We start from the raw sequence: 23,323 nt of genomic DNA, 5'->3' as shown, positions 1-23,323 counted from the left end.
GTGTGTGTGTGTGTGTGTGTGTGTGTGTGTGGTGTGTGTGTATGTGTGTGTGTGATGGAGTCTTGCTCTGTCACCAGGCTAGAGTGCAGTGGTGCGATCTTGGCTCACTGCAACCTCTGACTCCCTGGTTCAAGCGATTCTCCTGCCTCAGCCTCCCAAGTAGCTGGGATTATAGGCACGGGCCACGACACCCAGCTGATTTTTGTATTTTTAGTAGAGACGGGGTTTCATCATGTTACCCAGGATGGTCTCGATCTCCTCATCTCGTGATCTGCCTGCCTCAGCCTCCCAAAGTGCTGGGATTACAGGCGTGAGCCACCATGCCCAGCAATTTTTTTTTTAATTATTATTTCTGTAGAGATGAGGTGTTGCTATGTTGTCCAGGCTGGTCTTGAACTCCTGGCCTCAAGTGATCCTCACGCCATAGCCATTTTACCTGGCTCCCATCCAACAATTTTCAAAACACCCTTTTTGGGGGAAAAAATGAAGCCTTTATCCTTTCCTTCTTTTTAGGATCAGTATTTTATTCTGGTCAAATAGCCCTAGTTGATGATGAAAAATTATTTACAGAAGGATTCTGGTTAATAAATGTAGAAGGGATGACTGAATTAAAAAATCTCCAAAAAAAGGAAAGAAAATCACCATCTTAAAACAATCCTCAATGGATGAAACCATTAGGTGAAAAGTTGATGGGGGCCGGGTGCGGTGGCTCACGCCTATAATCCCAGCACTTTGGGAGACTGAGGCGGGGGGATCACCTGAGATCAGGAGTTTGAGACCAGCCTGGCCAACATGGTGAAACCGCATCTCCACTAAAAATACAAAAATTAGCTGGGCGTGGTGGTGCGCACCTGTAGTTCAGGAGGCCGAGGCAGAATAACTGCTTGAACCTGGGAGACGGAGGTTGCAGTGAGTCAAGATTACACCACTGCACTCCAGCCTGGGCGACAGAGTGAGACTCTGTCTCAAAAAAAAAAAAAAAGAAAAGTAGATGGGGATCTTTATAACGAGGGACTACACTGTACTCTGTGACCCCACTGAACAAGCTTAGGATCACCACAAGTCAGTTAACAAGACATAAATATGCTGGGTGAGGTAGCTCACGCCTGTAATCCCAGCACTTTGGGAGTCCAAGGTGGGCAGATCACGAGGTCAGGAGTTCGAGACCAGCCTGACCAATATGGTGAAACTCCATCTCTACTAAAAATACAAAAAAAAAAAAAAAAAAAATTAGGTAGATGTGGTGGTGGGTAACTGTAATTCCAGCAACTCACGAGGCTGAGGCAGGATAATTGCTTAAAATCAGGAGGTGGAGGCTGCAGTCAGCCAAGGTCCCGCCACTGCACTCCAGCCTGGGTGAGAGAGCAAGACTCCGTCTCAGAAAAAAAAAAAAAAAAAAAGACATAAATATGATTGTGTGTACACAGTAAATTTCAGGAAAGACACAAGTTGTTTCTGGGGAGAGGAATGTATATTTCATGAGATAGCTTTCTGAATTATTTGAATGCTTAATTATGTGCATGTTGTACTTTTTTTTTTTTTTTTTTTTTTGAGACAGTCTCACTCTCTCACCCAGGCTGCAGTGCAGTGGCATGATAATGTCTCACTGCAGCCCCAACCTCCCAGGGCTCAGGCGATCCTCCCACCTCAGCCTCCTGAGTAGCTGGGACTACAGTCGCACACCACCATGCCTGGCTGTTTTTTTTTCTTAGAGACTATTTGTCATGTGGCCTAGGCTGGTCTTGAACTCCTGGGGCTCAAGCACACTCAGCCCACCTTGGCCTCTCAAAGTGCTGAGATTGCAGGTGTGAGCCACCGTACCTGAAATACTTTCTGAATTTTTTTTTTGAGGCAGGGTCTTGCTCTGTCACCCAGCCTGGAGTGTAGTGGTGTGATCCCAGCTCACTGCAGCCTCTACCTCCCAGGCTCAAGTGATCCTCCCACCTCTCAGCCTCCCGAGTGGCTGGACTACAGGCGCGTATCACCACACCCAGCTAATTTTTGAATTCTTTTGTAGAAACGGGGTCTTACTATGTTGCCCAGGCTGGTCTTCAACTCCTGGGCTCAAGCAACAATCTACCCACCTCGGCATCCCAAAGTGTTGGGATTACAAGTGCGAGCTACCACACCCAGTCACTTTTTGAATTTAAAGGGGATTTCAAAAAGTCTCTTTTCTCTTCACAAACTAAAATATAGAAATACTTTTAATAAATCAAGAGTACAGCAATATAGTTAAAAAGGTAACAAATCAGGAGCCAATGTGCCAGTCATTTTATCTTTCTAAATCTGTTTCCTAATTTGTAAAATGAGAAAGTACGATTCAATACATTCATCTAGGGTTTTTCCAGTTGTAAAATTATGAGTCTCTATCTCCTTTTATTTTTCTACTTCCTTTTTCACAGAATGCCAGGGGGCTTCATCAACTTTTTCCATTAAGCCTCAAACTACTATAGCGCATTCTGTGGTTTGTTTGAGCTACAACAATCTAACTTTTTTTTTTTTTTTTTTTGAGACGGAGTTTTGCTCTGTCGTCCAGGCTGGAGTGCAGTGGTGCGATCTCGGCTCACTGCAAGCTCCGCCTCCTGGGTTCATGCCATTCTCCTGCCTCAGCCTCCCAAGTAGCTGGGACTACAGGTGCCCGCTGGGACTACAGTCCCAATAGTAGTGGGACTATTAGCCACCACGCCCAGCTAATTTTTTGTATTTTTAGTAGAGACAGGGTTTCACCGCGTTAGCCAGTATGGTCTTGATCTCCTGACCTCGTGATCCGCCCACCTCGGCCTCCCAAAGTGCTGGGATTACAGGCGTGAGCCACCGTGGCCAGCCGACAATCTAACATTTTATACTTTTACACATTTTATTATATGGACATCCATATGCCTCCACTGCTTTATGTAGCCCAGTTACTGCACAGATAAGGCAGGAGTGATGTAATATCTACCTGATGCCAGCAAACTCCACCTTCTGAGTGATATAGGCACATGTGCTGACCTAAGAGGAGGGGGAGAGAGGGGTAGAGAGATGGAGGGAGGGAGGGAGGGAGAGAAGGTGAGAAAGAGAGAGAGATTGATTAACATATTAAGGCCATGAAAAATCACAAACAAGAACTCCTAGCTTTCTAATCTCTTCTACCAACCCAAAGTTGAACTAGCTTGTGAGTAACAGATTTACCCCACAGGAAAACCTGTTAGGGTAGGTATGACAGTAGGTGCTTAAAGAGTTTGGCAAGTATAGATAATAGGAAAGACCAGGTGGATGATAAATGACCAGCTTTACAAATATCCTGATCTTCACATATGTTTACATACATATGTGCATTTACATACTCATTTAAATATCATGTTGTTTCTCATTTTATCTCTCACTTTAGAAAATGGAACCGTCAACAAATAAAAATCAAGCAGATTTTTCCTGAAAATATGCCCTGTGTGGAAATTCTACCTATAATTTGTGGTTTCATAGTACAAAAACTTCACTTCTTCTGATGAGTGTCAAAATAGGGAAAAAAAACCTCAAATGAGAATTTTCAGAACCAGTTCACAGTCCTGATGAACTAGTCTTTTCAAGTTGAAATGTTAATTAAAAAATTAATAAATGTGGGTGTGGTGTATACTGTTTGGGTAATGGGTGCATCAAAATCTCACGAATCACCATTAAAGAACTTATTCATATAACCAAACACCACCTGTTCCCCAATAACATGGAAATAAAAAAAAAATTTTTTTAAGAAACAATTAAAATATAATTAAAATATTTTTATTAAAAAATATTTTATTAAAAATATATTTTAAAATATAATAAAAAATTTATTAAAAATATTTTTATTAAAAAAATATTTTTATTAAAAATTAAAAAAAAATTTATTAAAAAAATGCAGTGGCTCACACCCATAATCCCAGCACTTTGGGAGGCCGAGATGGGAAGATCACAAGGTCAGGAGATTGAGACCATCCTGGCTAACATGGTGAAACCCCGTCTCTACTAAAAATACAAAAAATTAGCCAGATGTGGTGGCGGGCACCTGTAATCCCAGCTACTCGGGAGGCTGAGGCAGGAGAATGGTGTGAACCCAGGAGGCAGAGCTTGCAGTGAGCAGAAATCACACCACTGTACTCCAGCCTGGGTGACAGAGCGAGACTCTAGCTCAAAAAAAATAAATAAATGAATAATTAAAAAATGGGCCAGGCACGGTGCCTCACACCTATAATCCTAGCACTTTGGGAGGCCAAGTGCTAGGGCGGATCACCTGAGGTCAGGAGTTCAAGACCAGCCTGGCCAACATGGTGAAACCCCCACCTCTACTAAAAATACAAAAAAAAAGGCTGAGCACAGTGGCTCACGCCTGTAATCCCAGCACTTTGGGAGGCCGAGGCGGGAGGATTGCCTGAGGTCGGGAGTTTGAGACCAGCCTGACCAACATGGGGAAACCCCGTCTCTACTAAAAATACAAAATTAGCCGGGTGTGGTGGTGCATACTCCGGAGGCTGAGGCAGTAGAATCGCTTGAACCCGGAAGGCAGAGGTTGTGGTGAGCCAAAATCATGCCATTGCACTCCAGCCTGGGCAACAAGGCACTCCGCCTCAAAAAAAAAATTAGCCGGGCATGGTGGTGGGTGCCTGTAATTCCAGCTACTTGGGAAGCTGAAGCAGGAGAATCACTTGAATCCAGAGGGCAGAGGTTACAGTAAGCCAAGATCCCACCATTTCACTCCAGCCTGGGAGAAAGAGTGAAACTCCGTCTCAGAAAAAAAAAAAAAAAACCAATGAATACACGTGGAAAATGGGAAGAGGGTACAGCAAAAAGCAGTGTGATCTGGAAGCCACAGGATCTGGGTTTTGGCCAAGGGTCAACTTACTATCTAGCCTCGGGCAATTACCTAACTTCTCAATCTCAGTTTCTACCTCTATTAATTAGGGATAATAAATACCTGTCCATGAGGAGATGTGAGGAGCAAACGGGATCAAGTGAAAACCTGAAAACTACGGTTCTATTCCAATGTAAAATACAGTATAACTTCCTATCTAAACCAAAAATGCTGAGTAAAAATCTGTAACAGTAAACAAATAAAAGATCAAAAAAACAGTGAAAAGAGAATGGAAGAACACACAAGATGCTGACAATAATTGTCTGTAGATGCTGAAATCAGAAACGATTTTATATTCTTCTCCCATAATAAACAGGGATTATTCACATAATGGAAAAAGTAACAGACTTTCAAAAAAATCACATCTTACCAAGCTTTTCTTTAGTCGCCACATATCCCCACGGCCAATATACTGATCCTTAAAAGTTAATTCCACTAGGTCAAGGGTCACATCCTAAAAGGAATAATCAAATAATATCTCCGACATTACTTTGCCACACTTTATAGTCAGAAGGTAATGCCCACTTACCATGGAAAAAAACTTACTGCAAAAAAGAAAACTACTGGAAGACCATTCAGTAGCAGAACTCTGATAAACAGAATTATATCCTGCCAAAGCACGCTTTTCAGTATAGTTGGTAAATCTACAACTGATCCTATAGCCGCTGTAGCACATTGAGTGTGATGGGTAGTGGGGGACTCATTCTGTATTTTAGTCTGGATTCTGGCACACAAACGTGACACTGAGCTATGCACTTTATTTCCCTATTAATGTCAATAGTACTTTCTGGACAATAATTTTTATCTATTATAACATCACTTCTTGAAGAAAAATGAGAATACATTTTTAAATGTTAGTATTTTAATAGAAAATTTTACATATAGTTTCACATACAGAAAATGGTTAGGACAAGCTTCAAGAAAAGTGGGGGTGGGTTTAAATGCAACCTACATACTGCCTACATTCTAAATGACATGTAGGCTACATATTTATTTATTTATTATTATTTTTTGAGACAGGATATTGCTCTGTTGCCCAGGCTGGAGTGCAGTGGCGCGATCTCAGCTCACTCACTGCAGCCTCCGCCTCCTGGGCTCAAGTGACTCTCATGCCTCCGCCTCCCAAGTAGCTGGGACTACAGGGGTGCGCCACCACACCCAGCTAAGTTTTGTATTTTTAGTAGAGACAGGGTTTTACCATGTTTCCCAGGCTGGGAGCCACCGCGTCCTGCCTACTAAAACTTTTCTAAAAGATTAGCTGGGCGTATTGTATATGCCTGTAGTTCCAACTACGTGAAAGGCTGCAACAGGAGGATTGCTTGAGCCCAGGAGGTTGAGGCTGCAGTGAGCTTATGGTTGCACTATTGCACTTCAGCCTGGGCAACAGAACGAGACTTTGTCTTGTAAAACTAAACATGTAGGCCATGGGTGGTGGCCAATGCCTGTAATCCCAGTACTTTGGGAGGCTGAGGCAGGTGGATCACCTGAGGTCAGGAGTTCAAGACCAGCCTGGCCAATATGGTGAAACCCCATCTCTACAAAAATACAAAAATTAGCTGGGTGCGGTGGTGCGCGCCTGTAATCCTAGCTACTCAGGAGGCTGAGGCAGGAGAATGGCTTGAACCTGGGAGGCACCGGTTGCAGTGAGCCAAGATTGCACCACTGCACTCCAGCCTGGGCAACAGTGACACTCCATTGCAAAAAAAAAAAAAAAGAAAAAAGAAAAGTTTTAATAAAGACAAGGTCTAACTATGCTGCTCAGGCTCAAGTGCATAGTTGAACTCCTTGAACTCCTGGCCTCAAGTGATCCTCCTGTCTCAGCCTCCTGATGTACTGAAATTACCACACCTAGCAGGCCACACACATTTAATAATCCAACACTACACTTAAGCAACTCATTGTTTCCTTAGTAATCTAACCTTGAGGAAGGGTGCTTATCATTCCAAAAAGATATTCAAGCCCAAAACAAAGACATACCTTAGGGTCTACAACATTAACATAGACATCCTGATAAGGTCTCAGTCGGAACACTTGAGTCACAGTCTGGTCCACACTGATAGTTTCTAAAACAGAAACAATATCTCGCTCAGATAACACATTTTGAAAAAGCAGATCCATATATTCTAATCTATAAATACTCAACTCAGTAAGCAACACAATTGATCATCTGACACGGGCAACACACAGTCTCTTCCTTTCAGGAGCTTAGAATTTAAACAATTCTCTGCTTTTTAGGTGAAATAAGACCAGAGCCTAAGCAATCAACAAAAATGGAGAGAAAAAGGGAGAAGGGAGGGAAAATAAAGAATTTAAGAAGGAAGAGGCTGGGTATGGTGGCTAACACCTTTAATCCCAGCACTTTGGGAGGTTTAGGCAGGAAGGTCACCTGAGGTCAGGAGTTCGAGACCAGCCTGGCCAACATGGTGAAACCCTGTCTCTACTAAAAATACAAAAATTAGCCAGGCATGATGGTGGGCGCCTGTAATCCAAGCTACTTGGGAGGCTGAGGCATACAAATCGCTTGAACCCCAGACACAAAGGTTGTAGCAAGCTGAGATCGCACCACTGCACTCCAACCTGGGTGACAGAATGAGACTCTGTCTCAATAAATAAATAAATAAAATAAGAAGGAAGATAAGAAAGTTCAAAGACCTGTAAAATTCCAGAAGAGAAAGGAGATCTTCTCTTTGGAATGAAGTTATCAGTGGTAAAGAAGAAACAAACTTTTCCATGAGCCCTTAAGTCTGGTAAGAAACATAACAGGGGGCAGGAGATAAGGGGAAGGTATGAAGGCCATTCTTAGGATTAAGGTTGTATAGAATTCTTTTAAAATCTTTAAATCGGCTGAATGTGGTGGCTCACGCCTGTAATCTCAACACTTTGGGAGGCCAAGCCGGGCAGATCACGAGGTCAGGAGTTCAAAACCAGCCTGACCTATATGGTGAAACCCCGTCTCTACTAAAAATACAAAAAAAAATAGCCAGGTGTGGTGGCGCACACCTGTAGTCCCAGCTACTCAGGAGGCAGAGGCAGGAAAATTGCTTGAACCCAGGAGGTGGAGGTTGCAGTGAGCCAAAATCACGCCACTGCACTCCAGCCTGGGCGACAGAGGGATACTCCATCTCAAAATAACATAACATAACATAACATAACACAACACAACACAACACAACACAACACAACACATAACATAAAACATAACATAACATAACATAACATAAAAAATGAAAACTTTAAATTTTTTTTTTTACTGCTCCTTGCGGAGCAGGGATAACCCATAGGCAGTGTAACCAGAGTAGCCAGGTTTTATAGAATGTTTTCTCCTCAAATTGAAATATTGAATTGTTAAATATGAGTGGATAGCCAGGCATGGTGGCTCATGCCTGTAATCCTAGAACTTTAGGAGGCCAAGGCATGAGGACTGCTTGGGCCCAGGAGTTCAAGACCAGCCTGAGCAAAAATTAAAAAAAAAAAAAAAAAAAAAAATTAACCAGGCATGATCCTGTGGGCTGGGCATCTGGGGTCTTAGCTACTCGGGAGGCAGAGGTGGGAGATGGAGAATCATTTGCACCCAGGGAGGTTGAGGCTGCAGTGAGCCGTGACTGCACCACTGCACTCCAGTCTGCACAACAGAGAGAGGCCCTGTCTGAAAGGCGAAAAAAAAAAAAAAGGCAGGGGCAATGGTGCAGTGGCTCACACCTGTAATCCCAGGACTTTGGGAGGTTGAGGCAGACAGATCACCTGGGGTGAGGAATTTGAGACCAGCCTGGCCAACATGGTGAAACCCCATCTCTACTAAAAATATAAAAATTAGGCCGGGCATGGTGGCTCATGCCTGTAAACCCAGCATTTTGGGAGGCTGAGGTGGGCGGATCACGAGGTCAGCAGTTCGAGACTAGCCTGGCCAACACAGTGAAACCCTGTCTCCACTAAAAATACAAAAATTAGCCGGGTGTGGTGGCCTGCGCCTGTAGTCCCAGCTACTCAGGAGGCTGAGGCAGGAGAATCCCTTGAATCCAGGAGGCGGAGGTTGCAGTGAGCTGAGACCATGTCATTGTGTTCCAGCCTGGGTGACAGAGTGAGACTCCATCTCAAAAAAATAAAAATATAAATATAAAAATTAGCCAGGCATGGTGGTGCAAGCCTGTAGTCCTAACTACCTGGGAGGCTGAGGCAGGAGAATCACTTGAACCCAGGAGGTGCAGGTTGCAGTGAGCCAAGGTCGTGACACTGCACTCCAGACTCCAGCCTGGGCAACAGAGTGAGACTCTATCTCTTTAAAAAAAAAAAAAAAAAAAAAAAAGAAAGAGTGGGTGACATCAAAGCCCTTTATTTTATTTATTTATTTATTTAGAGACAGGATTTTGCTCTTGTTGCCCAGGATGGAGTGCAATGGCGTGATCTCAGCTCACCGCAACTTCTGCCTCCCAGATTCAAGCAATTCTCCTGCCTCAGCTTCCCGAGTAGCTGGGATTACACACATGCGCCACAATGCCTGGCTAATTTTATATTTTTAGTAGAGACGGGGTTTTACCATGTTGGTCAGGCTGGTCTCAAACTCCTGACCTCGGGTGATCCACCTACCTCAGCCTCCCAAAGTGTTGGAATTACAGGCGTCAGCCACTGCACCCAGCCATCAAAGCCCTTAGAGCAACCAAGAATTTTGTTGCTTTTTTTCTCTTAAGAACTATTTAAAAGAGTATCTTATTTACTTTCAATTAACATTTTGGTTCCTTGAACAGCATGGCATAGCCATTAGAGGGAAAAAGAAAGGATTTGAATCCAGAATAAGTAAGCAGGAATCACCGCTTCTGGCTACACCTAGACTGTATAGTCTGGCAGAGAATAAACTTCCTCACTCACTCAATGCTAGATTACACAACGCTCCCAGGACAGTGCCTTGCACATGTGGTGGGCAATCATCAATATATATTTCTTCCTCCCCAATCCCTACTCACCCAGAGTAGGCATTTAACAAATAGTTTGTGAAAAAATGGGACAGATGTGGTGGATCACACCTGCAATCCCAGCACTTTGGGAGGTCAAGGTGTGAGGAACTCCACTTGAGGCCAGGAGTTCAAGACCAACCTGGGCAACAGGCAAGTTGTGTATTTTTTTTCTTTTTCTTTTTTTTTTTTTTTTTGAGGCGGAGTCTCGCTCCGTTGCCCAGGCTGGAGTGCAGCGGCGCGACCTCGGCTCACTGCAACCTCCACCTCCTGGGTTCAAGTAATTCTCCTGCCTCGGCCTCCAGGGTAGCTAGGACTATAGGTGCATGCCACCGCACTCGGCTAATTTTTTGTATTTTAGTAGAGACAGGGTTTCACCATTTTGCCCAGGCTGGTCACAAACTCCTGAGCTCAGGTAATCTGCCTGCCTCAGCCTCCCAAAATCCCAGGATTACAGGCATAAGCCACTGTGCCTGGCCTTTTTTTTTTTTTTTTTTTTTTTTGAGATAGGGTCTTGCTCTGTTGACCAGGCTAGACTGCGGTGGCGCCGTTATAGCTCATTGTAACCTCAAACTCTTGAGATCCAATGATCCTTCCACCTCAGCCTCCAGAGTAGCTGGGACTATAAGCGTCAACTTGACAATTTTTTTTTAGCGGGAACACAATTTGATAAGAAGAGAACTCCAGCCATAAAAGAATGGAATCATGTCCACTGCAGCAACATGGAGTTGGAGGCCACCATTATCCTAAGTGAACTAACTCACAAACAGAAAACCAAATACTGCATGTTCTTACCTATAAGTGGGATGGAAATAATAGACACTTGGGACTCCAAAAACAAGGACAGGGAAGAGGATGAGGGTTGAAAAATACAATGTTCAGGCTGGGTGCGGTGGCTCACGCCTGTAATCCCAGCACTCTGTGGGGCTGCAGCAGGAGGATCATGAAGTCAGGAGACTGAGACCATCCTGGCTAACATGGTGAAACCTCGTCTCTACTAAAAATACAAAAAATTAGCCGAGCGTGGTGGCAGGCGCCTGTAGTCCCAGCTACTTGGGAGGCTGAGGGAGAATGGCATGAACCCAGGAGGCGGAGCTTGCAGTAAGCCACTGCACTCCACTGCACTCCAACCTGGGTGACAGAATGAGACATTGTCTCAGAAAAAAAAAAAAATACAATGTTAAGACACAGATAAAACATTCTGTATCCCTATCTGTTCTGTCAGATACAAGGTTCACTGTGCAATGGATACAATAGAAGCCCAATCTCCACCAGTTCACAATATACCCATGTAACAAACATTCCCATGTACTGCCTGAATTGAAAATTAAATTAAAATTTGTTTAAAAAAGAAAGAATTACTTGCCCTCATCCCTTGAAATTATGAAGAGAGGTTTCTTACAGTTTCTGAGGCAGTAAATAAAAAATTCTAAGAGGACTGATGTAATTCTTACCCTTCTGTAAATCTTCCTTAAGTGACTTGACCTGCAAAAGCAGAGGGCTGAAAAAGAGAGCAACAAGAGAGTTGGGATACTGCGAGCAGTAACTCCCTAGCATCCTTCATCCCCCACAAAAGGCAAATAGGTCACTCTGACCATTCTGTGAATTACAGCACAACAATGGGAGAAAGCTCCCTTAGAAACAAAGAAACTCGTCTGGGTGCGGTGGCTCACACTTGTAATCCCAGCACTTTGGGAGGCCGAGGCAGGCAGATCACAAGGTCAAGAGATCGAGACCATCCCGGCTAACACAGTGAAACCCCTTCTGTACTAAAAAATAGAAAAAAATTAGCTGGGCGTGGTGGTGGGCGCCTGCAGTCCCAGCTACTTGGGAGGCTGAGGCAGGAGAATGGCGTGAACCTGGGAGGCGGAGCTTGCAGTGAGCCAAGATCATGCTACTGCACTCCAGCCTGGGCAACAGAGGAAGACTCCATCTCAAAAAAAAAAAAAAGAAACAAAGAAACTCCATATGCACTAAAGGAAATGGACAAATGCTACAGAACCTTTCAGTTGTCATCTCAGCTTTAAAACCAGAAAGAGGCTGGGCTCGGTGGCTCATGCCTATAATCCCAACACTTTGGGAGGCCAAGGCAGGTGGATCACCTGAGGTCAGGAGTTCAAGACCAGCCTGGCCAACATGGCGAAACCCTGTCTCTATTAAAAATACAAAAATTAGCCAGGTGTGGTGGCCCACATCTGCAGTCCCAGCTACTCGACAGGCTGAGGTAGAAGAATCACTTGAGCCCAGGAGGCAGAGGTTGCAGTGAGCCGAGGTGGCACCACTGCACTCCAGCCTGGGTGACAGAGCAAGTCTCTCTCTTTTGGGGGGAAAAAAAAAAAAAAAAGGCTTGGCCCAGCAAGGTAGCTCATGCCTGCAATCCTGCACTTTGAGAGGCCAAGGCAGGCGGATCACGAGGTTAGGAGTTCAAAACCAGCCTGACCAACATGGTGAAACCCCGTCTCTACTAAAAATACAAAAATTAGCCAAGCATGGTGGCATGCACATGTAATCCCAGCTACTCAGGAGGCTGAGGCAGGAAAATGGCTTGAACCCGGAAGGCGGAGATTGCAGTGAGCCGAGATCATACCACTGCACTTCAGCCTGGGTGACAGAGCGAGATTTCATCTCAAAAAAAACAAAAAACATGGCTGGGTATGGTGGCTCATGCCTGTAATCTCAGCACTTTGGGAGGCCTAGCAGGATGGATCACTTGAGACAAGTGTGGCCAATATGGTGAAACCCCATCTCTACTAAAAAATACAAAAATTAGGCCGGGTGCGGTGCCTCACGCCTGTAATCCCAGCACATTGGGAGGCCAAGGCCAGTGGATTACCTGAGGTCAGGAGTTCAAGACCAGCCTGGGCAACATGGTGAAACCCCGTCTCTACTAAAAACACAAAATTAGCTGGGCATGATGGCGCATGCCTGTAATCTCAGCTACTTGGGAGGCTGAGCCTGTAATCTCAGCTACTCAGGAAGCTGAGGCAGGACAATCACTTGGGGCTGGGGGGCACAGGTTGCAGTGAGCTGAGATTACACAACTGCACTCTAGCCTGGGTGACAGAGCTAGACTCCATCTCAAAAAAAAAAAAAGAAGGAATGGACCACTTTTGAAAAATTATTTGTTGATCAAATCCTAGAAGGCATGATCATTTTTTTTTAAGACAGGGTCCCACTGTGTTGTCCAGGCTGGTCTCGAACTCCCCAGCTCAAATGACCTACACACCTCAGCCTCCCAAAGTGCTGGAATTACAGGATTGAGCCACCACAACATGAGCATTTTGAAAGGCAAAGAGACCTATCTGCCTTTCAAACCCCTTGGACATCATTTGGAAACAGTGAATTGCCCAGTTCCATGGATCCTATGAGACACTCACCTGTATTCATCATTGGGGTGTGCAATCTCTACAATGTCTCCAAGCTTGATGTGAGGGAACACTTTGGGGTTCACAACTAGCTCATCATCTGAAAGACAATTCAGCCACTTCAAGTAGAAAAACACTCATTAGGTACACTGTGTATGTTCTCACACTGGTTCCTCACAACCTCATCAGGATGGTATTACCACCCCATTGACAGATGAGGTTCTATTTTGAAACGAGGCTTACAATGACTAATGGATTCACACAGGAACACCAAGCTACAGAGCAGCAGAGTGGGATGGCGCTCAGGTACCTTTGTCTCCATACCCCGTGCTCTTTCTACTACCGCACTGCTTCCAGGGACAGAGCAGCCCTCAGTATCTGGGAATTAGGCTTCTGGACAGCCTTTTACCCCCTTAAATATTGTGTATCTGGCATATAATAGGAACAAAACAGGCTGGTTCCCACAGATACAACACAATTCCTTACAGTTATTCAATGTTCAAAGAATTTCCCAATGTCTTAATGTGACCCTCACAATAAATCTTTATATCTAACAGGAGTAAGAAAATAACCTCAGAGAGTCCAGGAGCAGTGGCTCACGCCTGTAATCCCAATACTTTGAGAGGCCGAGACGGACAGATCATCTGAGGTCAGGAGTTCAAGACCAGCCTGGCGAACATGGCGAAACCCCGTCTCTACTAAAAATACAAAAATTAGCCAGGTGTGGTGGTGGGAGCCTGTAATCCCAACTACTTGGGAGCCTGAGGCAGGAGAATCACTTGAACCCAAGAGGCGGAGGTTACAGTGAGCTGAAATCACACCACCGCACTCCAGCCTGAGTGACAGAGCGAGACTGCATCTCAAAAAAATAAATAAATAAAAGAAGAGGGATGTGGTTTCATGTTTATCCACCTCTGCCCCTCTACTAGGGATGGGGAGAACTCTCTCAAATATTGCAAACTCAGAAGCATGAAGACCGAATGACTGTTTTGCTGTTTTAATTTGCAAGGAAAGACATCACCTTTAATTATGCTAATATCATGACAATTAAGTTTATCTAGATTTCAAATATAATCAGACCCAACAAAAATTCAGCCTAGTAAAATGAAACACTGGTTTACTCCCAAATTTTTTTGTTTTCTTTTAATGATAAGGTCTTGCTGTTGCCTAGGCTGGCGTACAGTGGCTATTTACAGGGACAATCCCACTGCTGATCAGCACAGGAGTTTTGACCTGCTCTGTTCCCAACCTGAGGTGGTTCACACTTCCTAAGGCAAGCTGGTGGTCCCCCACTCCTGGGAGGTCACTATATTGATGCAGAACTTAGTGCAGATGCCCAATCAGCACAATGTACTATAGTCTGGAACTCCTGGGCCCAAGTGATCCTCCTGTCCCAGCCTCTTGAGTAGCTGTGACTACAGGCACACACCACTGCACTCAGCAATCCCTAATTTTATTTGCTATGTTTCCACTGACAGTTTCACAACAAATGCTCCTTGGAGCTTCCTCCCTAATTTACATAGTCTGAATTAAGGTCCGTGAGAACATATAAGGTCCGTGAGAACATATCCCCTTCTGCTTGGTTTTATCATTTCCTTTTTGCATGTCTATCTTACCAAACTGAAAACTCCTTAGGGACAAAGAACCTTGTGGTATTCATAATCATTATGTCTGGCACAGGTATACACCTAATAAATAACTGTTGGTTGTTTCTTTTTTTTTTATTTTTATTTTTTTAAAGACAGGGTCTTGCTCTGTTGCCCAGGCTGGAGTGCAGTGGCGTGATCTCAGCTCACTGCAACCTCTGCCTCCTGGGTTCAAGCAATTCTCGTGCCTCAGCCTCCCTAGTAGCTGAGATTACAGGCACGCATGACCACACCTGGCTAATTTTTGTATTTTTAGTAGAGATGGGGTTTCACTATGTTGGCCAGGCTGGTCCCGAACTCCTGAACTCATGTGATCTGCCCACCTTGGCCTTCCAAAATGCCAGGATTACAGTCATACGCTACCATGTCCAGCTGTTAGTTGTATTTTGACCTACAGTCTTGCAGAAGACTAGATACAGCATCTAACTACCTTTGTATTTTATACATAAAAATATGTATTTGTATACATTGTATATACTGTATCCTTGTATTCTTCTCTCTGCCAAAAGTTATTTGTTTTATTCCACTCCACAAATATTTAGGCAACATCAATAGCATCAAAGTAATAATAATAGACTGTGCATTTTAGCAGAAATTGTAGTTTAAATATAGCGATGCCTGTAACCTGGTAATTACAATGGCTACATTTATTGAGCACAGAGTCTAACACTCTGCTAAACGCATTACATATATCACTTTACTTAAGCCTCACAACGCTCTATGATAGAGAAACTATTGTTTTCCCTTTTTGGCAGTCCTTCCCCTCTGGAGGCTTATATCTACATAATGTAGAAGTAAATACACCCTAAAATACAATGTTAAAAAGACTCATGCCGTCGCGGTGGCTCACGTCTGTAATCCTAGCAATTTGGGAGGCCGAGGTGGGCGGATTGCCTGAGCTCAGGAGTTCGAGACCAGCCTGGGAAACATGGTGAAACCCTGTCTCTACTAAAATACCAAAAAAAAAAAAAAAATAGCCGGGCATGGCGGCATGCACCTGTAGTCCCAGCTACTCGGGAGGCTGAGGCAGGAGAATTGCTTGAACCCGGGAGGGGGAGGTTGCGGTGAGCTGAGATAACACCACTGCACTCCAGCTTGGGGACAGAGCAAGACTCTGTCTCAAAAAAAAAAAGCCAATAAATAATAAAATAAAATAAAAAGACTCATTATATTGTTAACTCTAATTTCTGAAGTAAATAAGGCTGTTAAGACACAATGGAAAATTATTCCCTTACAAAAGAAAAAAAAATTATACTAAGTGCCCTTTTATTCTTCAGATTTATGGATTCAAGGTGCTAAGAAGAGCTGGGTACAGTGGCTCATGCCTGTAATCCCAACTACTAGGGAGGTTGAGGTGGAAGGATCTTTTGAGCTCTGGAGTTCCAGACCAGCCTGGGCAACATGGGGGAACGTGTCCCAAAAAAAAAAGAAAAGAAAAGAAAGGAAAAAAAATCGATGTTAAGAGAAACTATTCTAAAGCCCTTCAACTTTCAGATAAGGTACACTAGGAGCTTGTCCAAGGTCACCAGGAAAATTAGAAGCAGAGTAGATACTCAGACTATAGTTCAATGCAGAATAACATGTTGTATCCTGCTCCTTCTTCCCATGCCTAGAAGCCAGGCAAAGGTTTATGCTTTGATCATACCTGCTCTATGCACATCTATGCTGCTTCTCTCTCACTCAATGTAAAAACTGATATATGATTTTAGTTTCTCTTATCTGCCAAACCAGTGGAGGCTGGAATTTTATGGAACATACTCGGAAGATTTGTAATAAACAATGCAATTCAACAAATGAAAGGTAGTAAACCGGCAGCATTCACAATGTTCCTTAAAAGTCTGAATGCAAATGCATTAGAAGGGTCCTGCCATACTCCTTGTTACTGTATGATAGTTGCTACTTTAGTCTGTTTAGTCGCCTGTTTAGCCTCAATTGTCACACGAGTCAGTGTGTAATTTCAAGGCACTGCACACACCAGAACCTCAGCCAACTTACAAAACCTCGAAACACCAATCGATACTGACCACTGCCCCCAAAGCCCTTCTTGTGGATGACGAGTTTGTAGACCTTTGTTGTTCTCATCTTGCACTGTTTTTCCCTTTAGCTGTTCCAAGGTTGGGGCAAAGAAGTCATCTTGCCTCCCTGCCATAGAAATACAAACAAAAAGGTTGGAATGTCAGATTTTTCCTTGCAACCACTCTTTGATTTTAGGCCAGTGAAGATACTGGTGTTGCTCTGCTGTGAAGTGGTGCCAAGTGACTCTTGGAAGAAGTCACTCCTCCAGTTACAAGGAGCGATGCAGAACAAATAGAACCACAGAATCCAGGAACTAAGGGGAATTCGGGCCAGGGGCTAGTCAAACCTAGGAAAAGATATTCTATCACTCCCCTATAGGGTAAGCATTGCGGTGAATGGGTACTCATCACCTTGTGTCCATCTGCACCAATAACACCCAAATAGTAAAGACATCTTAAAAGAGGTTAGCCCACTCATTTTGTAGATGAAAGTGTGACTCCGGGAAGGGGATTTGCTCAAGGTCACTCGAGACTTAAGAGGCACTCCCACCATTCTCTTTTTGCTGCCAATATCCTGAGCAAGGCAACCACAAACAGGAGGAAGGCAGGAGTTCCTTCCCCAAACCTCGGTCTGTGCGAACTCTCAGCAGACCTTCCCTGACTCCGTTTCACAGCTGAGGCAGCTGAGGCTCAAAGAGGGAGAGAGACTTGTCCAAGGTCACACAGCGGATTGGGGATGGTGCCTGGAACTCGAACCTGGGCCAAGGTCCCCTATCTCAAGCCCCCCCAGTCCCCAGTCCGGGGCGGGCAGCTCCACTCACCGAAGCTCTAGAGCCCCTTCCTGCCTCTGGCCGGGGCACCGAGGGCTGGACCCTCTCCAGGTTCCCTGCGCCTCCTCCAGATACCCCGCCTACGCCCTCGCGGCCCGCGCTGCTTCCGCCCCTAAGCCTGAAGCCCCTGCAAGGCCCGCCCCGACCGTGTAGCGCTCACCTGAGAACCCGCGCCGCTCCGGTGGCTCCGCCCCGGGGCCCCGCCTCCTTCCCGCCCTCGCGCTCCCGCGCCGCTCTCGCCGGGCCTCCGTCTCGTCTCGGTGGCCGCACCACTTCCTCATCCGGGGCTCGAGCTGGGGGCGGGGCGTCGCGTGCGGCCTCTTCTTTGGGCCACCTCCTGGCGTTTCCTGCCCTCGAGCGCTAGAGCCTCTCGCCTCACGGAGGAAATCCATTTCCTCCCAGTCTATCTGACATAGATCCATGGCTACAGAGCTTCGTTTCCGACTGAGTGACCTCCCCACAGGGGAAACGAGATCCGTCAGAGCTCCGTTTTCTGTTATATGAACGAGGTTAATGACTCATGTGGCCTCATTGGGCTGCTAAGAGGCGCCAACGAGAGTTTCTGGGAGGGCTTCTGTAAAATGCATGGGGCTGAGCACGCGAGAGTTAGTGTGATGGCCTCTGCTGGGAAGTGTCCACTTACCGGGTGCTTTTCAAACCCTTGTAAACTGTAAACGACGTTCTGCGCCCCTCTGGTTATTAATAAGAATGGCTGCCGTGGCTTCATAGTCCTTATGTAATCATTGCGTCCCTATTACCTGATGGATGCAGGAGGCAGATACTATCCTATTTCACAAACCAGGAAACAGCCTGAGGACATAAAACCCTTCAGAAGGAAGCAAGGACGAATCCTGACCCGTTCCCAGAACGGAGCCTTTAACCAACATCCTTTGGTCATACCCAGGGCAAGCCTAAACTCGCATCTGTCAGGATATCTTTCTCTCCAAGCAGAAAACCAGAGAGCTGGGTGGGCTGGGTCAGGCTCTGGCCAGGGACTCCTGACAATTGCCAGCTCCGCCTGCTGCCACTGATACCCCCCGGCGCCCCAGTCCAGTCCACCATTTCTGACCTGAGCGGCAGCAACTCGATAGGGCCTCCCTGCTTCCCCTCTTGAAGCCAGAGAGATCTTACAACTAGAATCAGTGTCTTGGGTCACGCCTCTCCTTTGCTGCTTCTAATCACACTGACTGCTAAATCTAAACGACACAGCACTTGTCTTAAATTTCTTTGTATCTTTAATACTAACAGTGCCCATTTCTTACGGATTTGAAAAACTTAAAAATGTTGAAAGAAAAAGCATGGTATACTGTAGTGAAAGATTCTGAAGTGGACCAAGGGGACCCTGGGACAGGACAAGCAGCGTTCTTAAGCATGGATGCCTTTATGTTGGGACTCAGGAGAAGTTAGGTAAATAATGCAAGTATTAAATAATTGCGATTTTTTTGTTTGTTTTTTTGTTTTTGTTTTTTTGTTTTTGTTTTGAGATGAGGTCACCCTCACCCAGGCTGGAGTGCAGTGGCATGATCCCGGCTCACTGCCATCTCTGCCTCCCCGGCTCATGCGATCCTCCCACCTCAGCCTCCTAGTAGCTGGGATTACAGGTGCGTGCTCAGCTAATTTTTGTATTTTTTGTAGAAACGGGTTTTGCCATGTGGCCCAGGCTGGTCTCAAACTCCAGAGCTCAAGTAATCCATCCGCCTTGGCCTCCCAAAGTTCTGGGATTACAGGCACGAGTCACTGTAGCCAGGCCTTTTTTTCCCTCGAGACAGGGTCTAGCTCTGTTGCCCAGGCTGGAGTGCAATGGTGCTATCATAGCTCACTGCAACCTCAATTTCCTGTGCTCAAGTGATTCTTCTGCCTCAGCCTCCCAAGGGACTGGGACTACAGGCCAAGCCACCACTCCTGGCTGAAATTGTTTATCTTGTAATAAAACATATGTGATACAGTGGATTGCAACAGTTACAAAATTTTTTAAGAATAACAATGTTATGTTAAAAAATGTTTCTATGTTGCCACTTCAGGAGATACACCCAGATCCCCCAAGATAGTTTTTGTCTTTAGCAAGGGTGGTTGATGGGACATTCTTCCATCCCAGGGGAAGCTAATAGGATTCTCTCTTCTTAGCCCTCAAGGGAATTTGATTCCTTCTCCTGAGAGATGTCCATAATGGGACATCTTAAAAAGGCAATTTTTTTTTTTTTTTTTTTTTGAGACGGAGTCTCGCTATGTCGCCCAGGCTGGAGTGCAGTGGCCCGATCTCAGCTCACTGCAACCTCCGCCTCCCGGGTTCACGCCATTCTCCTGCCTCAGCCTCCCGAGTAGCTGGGACTACAGGCGCCCGCCACCATGCCCGGCTAATTTTTTATATTTTTTAGTAGAGAGGGGGTTTCACCGTGTTAGCCAGGATGGTCTTGATCTCCTGACCTTGTGATCCGCCCGCCTTGGCCTCCCAAAGTGCTGGGATTATAGGCTTGAGCCACCGCGCCCAGCCAAAAGGCAAATATTTTAACTTTTTAATTTGGCAACTCTCATAAAGAAACTCTGAAGGCCAGGAGTGGTGGCTCACGCCTGTAATCCCAGCACTTTGGGAGGCCGAGGCAGGCGGATCACTTGAGGTCAGGCGTTCAAGACCAGCCTGGCCAACATGGTGAAACCCTGTCTCTACTAAAAGTACAAAAATTAGCTGGGCATGGTAGCGTGCGCCTGTAATCCCAGCTACTCAGGAGGCTGAGGCAGGAGAATCTCTTGAACCCGGGAGGCAGAGGTTGCAGTGAGCCGAGATCCCGCCACTGCACTCCAGCCTGGTGTTAGAACGAGGCCCCGTCTCAAAAAAAAAAAAAAAAGAAAGAAAGAAAAAGAAAGAAAGAAAAAAAAGAAACGAAACTTTGAAGCGTTCAGATTTTTTTTTTTTTTTTTTTTGAGACAGTGTCTTGTTTTGTTGCCCAGGCTGGAGTGCAGTGGGGGCACCATCATAGCTCAATGCAGCTTCAAACTCCTGGGCTCAAACGATCCTCCTGCTTCAGGCTCCCCAGTAGCTAGGAGCACAGGTGCATCAACACCTGAGCAATTTTTGTTTTGTTTTGAGAAAGAGTCTTGCTGTGTCATCCAGGCTGGAGTGCAGTGGCACGATCACCGCTCACTGCAGCCTCAACCTTCCAGCCTCAAGTGATCCTCCTGCCTCAGCCTCCAGAGTAGCTGGGATTACAGGCACACATCACCAGACCCAGCTGTTTGCTTTTTGGCAGAGACGATGTCTCACTATGTTGCCCAGGCTGGTCTCAAACTTCTGGGCTGAAGTGCTTCTCCCGCTTTAGCCTCCCAAAGTGCTGGATTACAGGCGTGAGACACCGCGCCTGGTCGATTTCTATTTTTTAACACAAAGCTGTATGATTTGGGGCAAGTCGATTTCATTATCTGGACCTCAGTTCTTCCCCTGGATAAACATTTCTTCCTTCCTTCAAATGTCCATTGAGCGTCTAGTTTTGTGCCGGACACTGCTCTTGGTGCTGAGCATTAAGTGATGAACAAAACAGACAAGGTGGAGGAAGATAAATGATAAACGAGTCAATAAAGAGATGAGACACAGAAATTTCAGCTAGTGTTAAAGCTATGAAGAAAATAAAACAAGGTTCTGTAACCAACTGGAGGCAGGGGTGCCATTTATTTAGTGGTCAGTGTGATTAGAAGCAGCAGAGGAGTGTCATGACCCAAAACACTATTTCCAGTAGAATAAGATCTCTCGGGCTGCCAGAGTGGAAGCAGGCAGGCCCTTAGAATTGTAGCCATCCAGACTAGAAAAACGGTGGACTGGAACAGGGTGACAGCAGTGAAGGCCAGCACTGGGTCCTGTGGCTCAGCAGGAGCAGAACCAAAAGTTGTGTTTCCCTTTAAGAGTTTGAGCTGCAGGGGCGGGATTGAGGGAGGCTGGGGCTAGCAGAGGGCGGGAGGTCAGAATCAGGAAGAGCCTCCCCTTGGAGTGCGCGCGCGCGGTGCGGGGGCGGGATTTGGGCGAGTCCGCATGGCTGGCTCGGGCCCCGGATGAGGAAGTGCAGGGGGACCATAGAGACGAAGAGGTGGCCGCGGCCGGAGCGCCCCCGGCCTCTGTCGGCTCCGTAGGCTCAGGTAGACCTGGCGACGACGGGGCTGCAGCTGCAGGGGCTGAGCTGGCTGGGCAAGCGCGGGCCGCGGAGGAGGTCTCAGGGTAAGAGACCGGGACTGGAAGGCTTCGGGCGTAGCCGCCCCGCCCCCTCCGCCCTAAAGGGACCCTCTGCCGGGTGGTGCTGGCTAAAGGGGAGTCCAGGCCCCCCGCCCTCTCGGGGCGCGGAAAGGAACCAAGGCTGCCCTGTGGGCGGCGGAACGACCCAGGGAGAGGGAGGAGACCAGGCCCCGCGTCACTAGAGAAAAGCGGCTTCTCCGAGTCATGGCTCCGACGCGGGAGAGAGACTCCTCTTCAACCTCGATACGACAGGGATCCCCCAACTTATCTCTTCGGAGAGGACGACGCCCCTTATTGGAGGCGTACGCTCTTTCTTAGCGCTCATCCGTTGGTCAGCAGAGGGAGACCCACTCCCAGGGCTCAAGGGGGATTCTGAACTTATCCTGAGTAGGAGTAAGAGATAACCCCTAAATGAGACCTTTCCCCCAACTTTGGTCAGCGTCACCCAGGTGAAGAGTGAGACCCAACTTGCCTGAAAGTGACAGAGGGGATCTTTCTTCCCAGTAAGAAAGATACTTACCTTCCTCCTTTATTTTTCATCTGTACCCCAAGATACGGAGAGGAAGACCTTGAAAATTTACTTTATGGTATCAGAAATCAACCTTTCTCCCTCTCCCCTCGTGATGTCCATAGAGGGAGCCTCGCTTCTTTTCTTCCCTTTAAGCCTCTTGGTGTGCAGTGAGCTCCTTTCCCTTGCATTATTAAGAGCATGGCTTTTGGAGTGCAATAGTTGCAAACCTGGGTCTCTCACTTAACATCTTTGTGACCTTGACTATTTGTTTAACTTGTCTCAATCTCATTCCATCTCCAACTTGGGTTCTATTTTCTTAGAATTGTCATGCGGGCTAAGAGAGCATTTGTGTAAATACTAGTTATATAGGAAGCTTTTGGTAAGCTGTTGCTATTACTATTACTTAATCTGTTAAAAAAGAAAACTAATATCTTGCACAGAGAAACATATTTTTCCATGCATGCCCCTCCCAACCCCCATCACAAGTGTTCAACCATCCTTTCTCACTGGAGTGGAAGACTCCCTCCCACTTAGGGGTTAGAGAAAGAGACACTTCCATTCCCCTTAGATCCTACTGTACAATACTCCCCCAAATTAACAAAGAGGGCCTCACTGAAAATAATCAATAAAAAAAGACAGCTTTTGGAAACAGGTCTGTCCTCTTAAGAGAAAGGGAGACCTGATGCCAGACGCCAGCACTTCCTTTGTCCACAGAAGGTATCACTTCTTCCTGACTGGTTAGGGATGCCCTCTCCCACTTCCCTGACTTACTGTAGTGACAAAAAATCTTCCATCTGCGCATCCTTCCCACCCCCCCAAGTGGGCGATTCCATGTTCTTCCTGTCTTTTGCTCTCCCAAGAAAATGAAGACTCTATACCTTTGAGGAGAGATCTCTTCCCTCTTGTATATGCAGAATGACACAGATTGTT

General features: G+C 45.9%; 2 protein-coding genes across 25 annotated transcripts in view; one reads left to right on the top strand and one right to left on the bottom strand.

Annotated features, from left to right (window-relative positions):
• Window positions 1-17,915, bottom strand: part of DEPDC5 (DEP domain containing 5, GATOR1 subcomplex subunit) — a 161,697-nt gene extending 143,782 nt beyond the window's left edge. For 15 of the 18 annotated variants that reach the window (XR_010125950.1, XM_054470437.2, XM_063663207.1 and 12 more), the window contains exons 1-7: window positions 17,827-17,902; window positions 16,846-16,963; window positions 13,188-13,275; window positions 11,265-11,311; window positions 6,842-6,927; window positions 5,235-5,318; window positions 2,942-2,991 (exon numbers count right to left, since the gene is read on the bottom strand). Coding sequence is in view for 17 of the 18 variants with exons in the window: in XM_054470437.2 (XP_054326412.1) it covers window positions 2,942-2,991; window positions 5,235-5,318; window positions 6,842-6,927; window positions 11,265-11,311; window positions 13,188-13,275; window positions 16,846-16,903 (413 nt within the window). In the remaining variant the exon portion in view is untranslated. Of the gene's footprint in view, window positions 1-2,941; window positions 2,992-5,234; window positions 5,319-6,841; window positions 6,928-11,264; window positions 11,312-13,187; window positions 13,276-16,845; window positions 16,964-17,657 lie in introns of all 18 variants that reach the window. The other 3 variants (XM_063663206.1, XM_054470440.2, XM_063663209.1) reach the window with 2 other exon arrangements.
• A 3,701-nt stretch (window positions 17,916-21,616) lies between these two features.
• The window catches only part of PRR14L (proline rich 14 like), a 68,619-nt gene continuing 66,912 nt past the window's right edge, over window positions 21,617-23,323 (top strand). Inside the window, exon 1 of one of the 7 annotated variants that reach the window (XM_054470434.2) lies at window positions 21,617-21,788. The gene's annotated coding sequence lies outside the window, so the exon portion shown is untranslated. Of the gene's footprint in view, window positions 22,470-23,323 lie in introns of all 7 variants that reach the window. The other 6 variants (XM_054470433.2, XM_063663165.1, XM_054470432.2 and 3 more) reach the window with 6 other exon arrangements.

Source organism: Pongo pygmaeus, chromosome 23 (assembly GCF_028885625.2).
Source record: "Pongo pygmaeus isolate AG05252 chromosome 23, NHGRI_mPonPyg2-v2.0_pri, whole genome shotgun sequence".
Taxonomy (NCBI): Eukaryota; Metazoa; Chordata; class Mammalia; order Primates; family Hominidae; genus Pongo; species Pongo pygmaeus.
The sequence above is the reverse complement of the archived record's forward strand: the minus strand, read 5'-3'. Positions and strand labels throughout refer to the sequence as shown.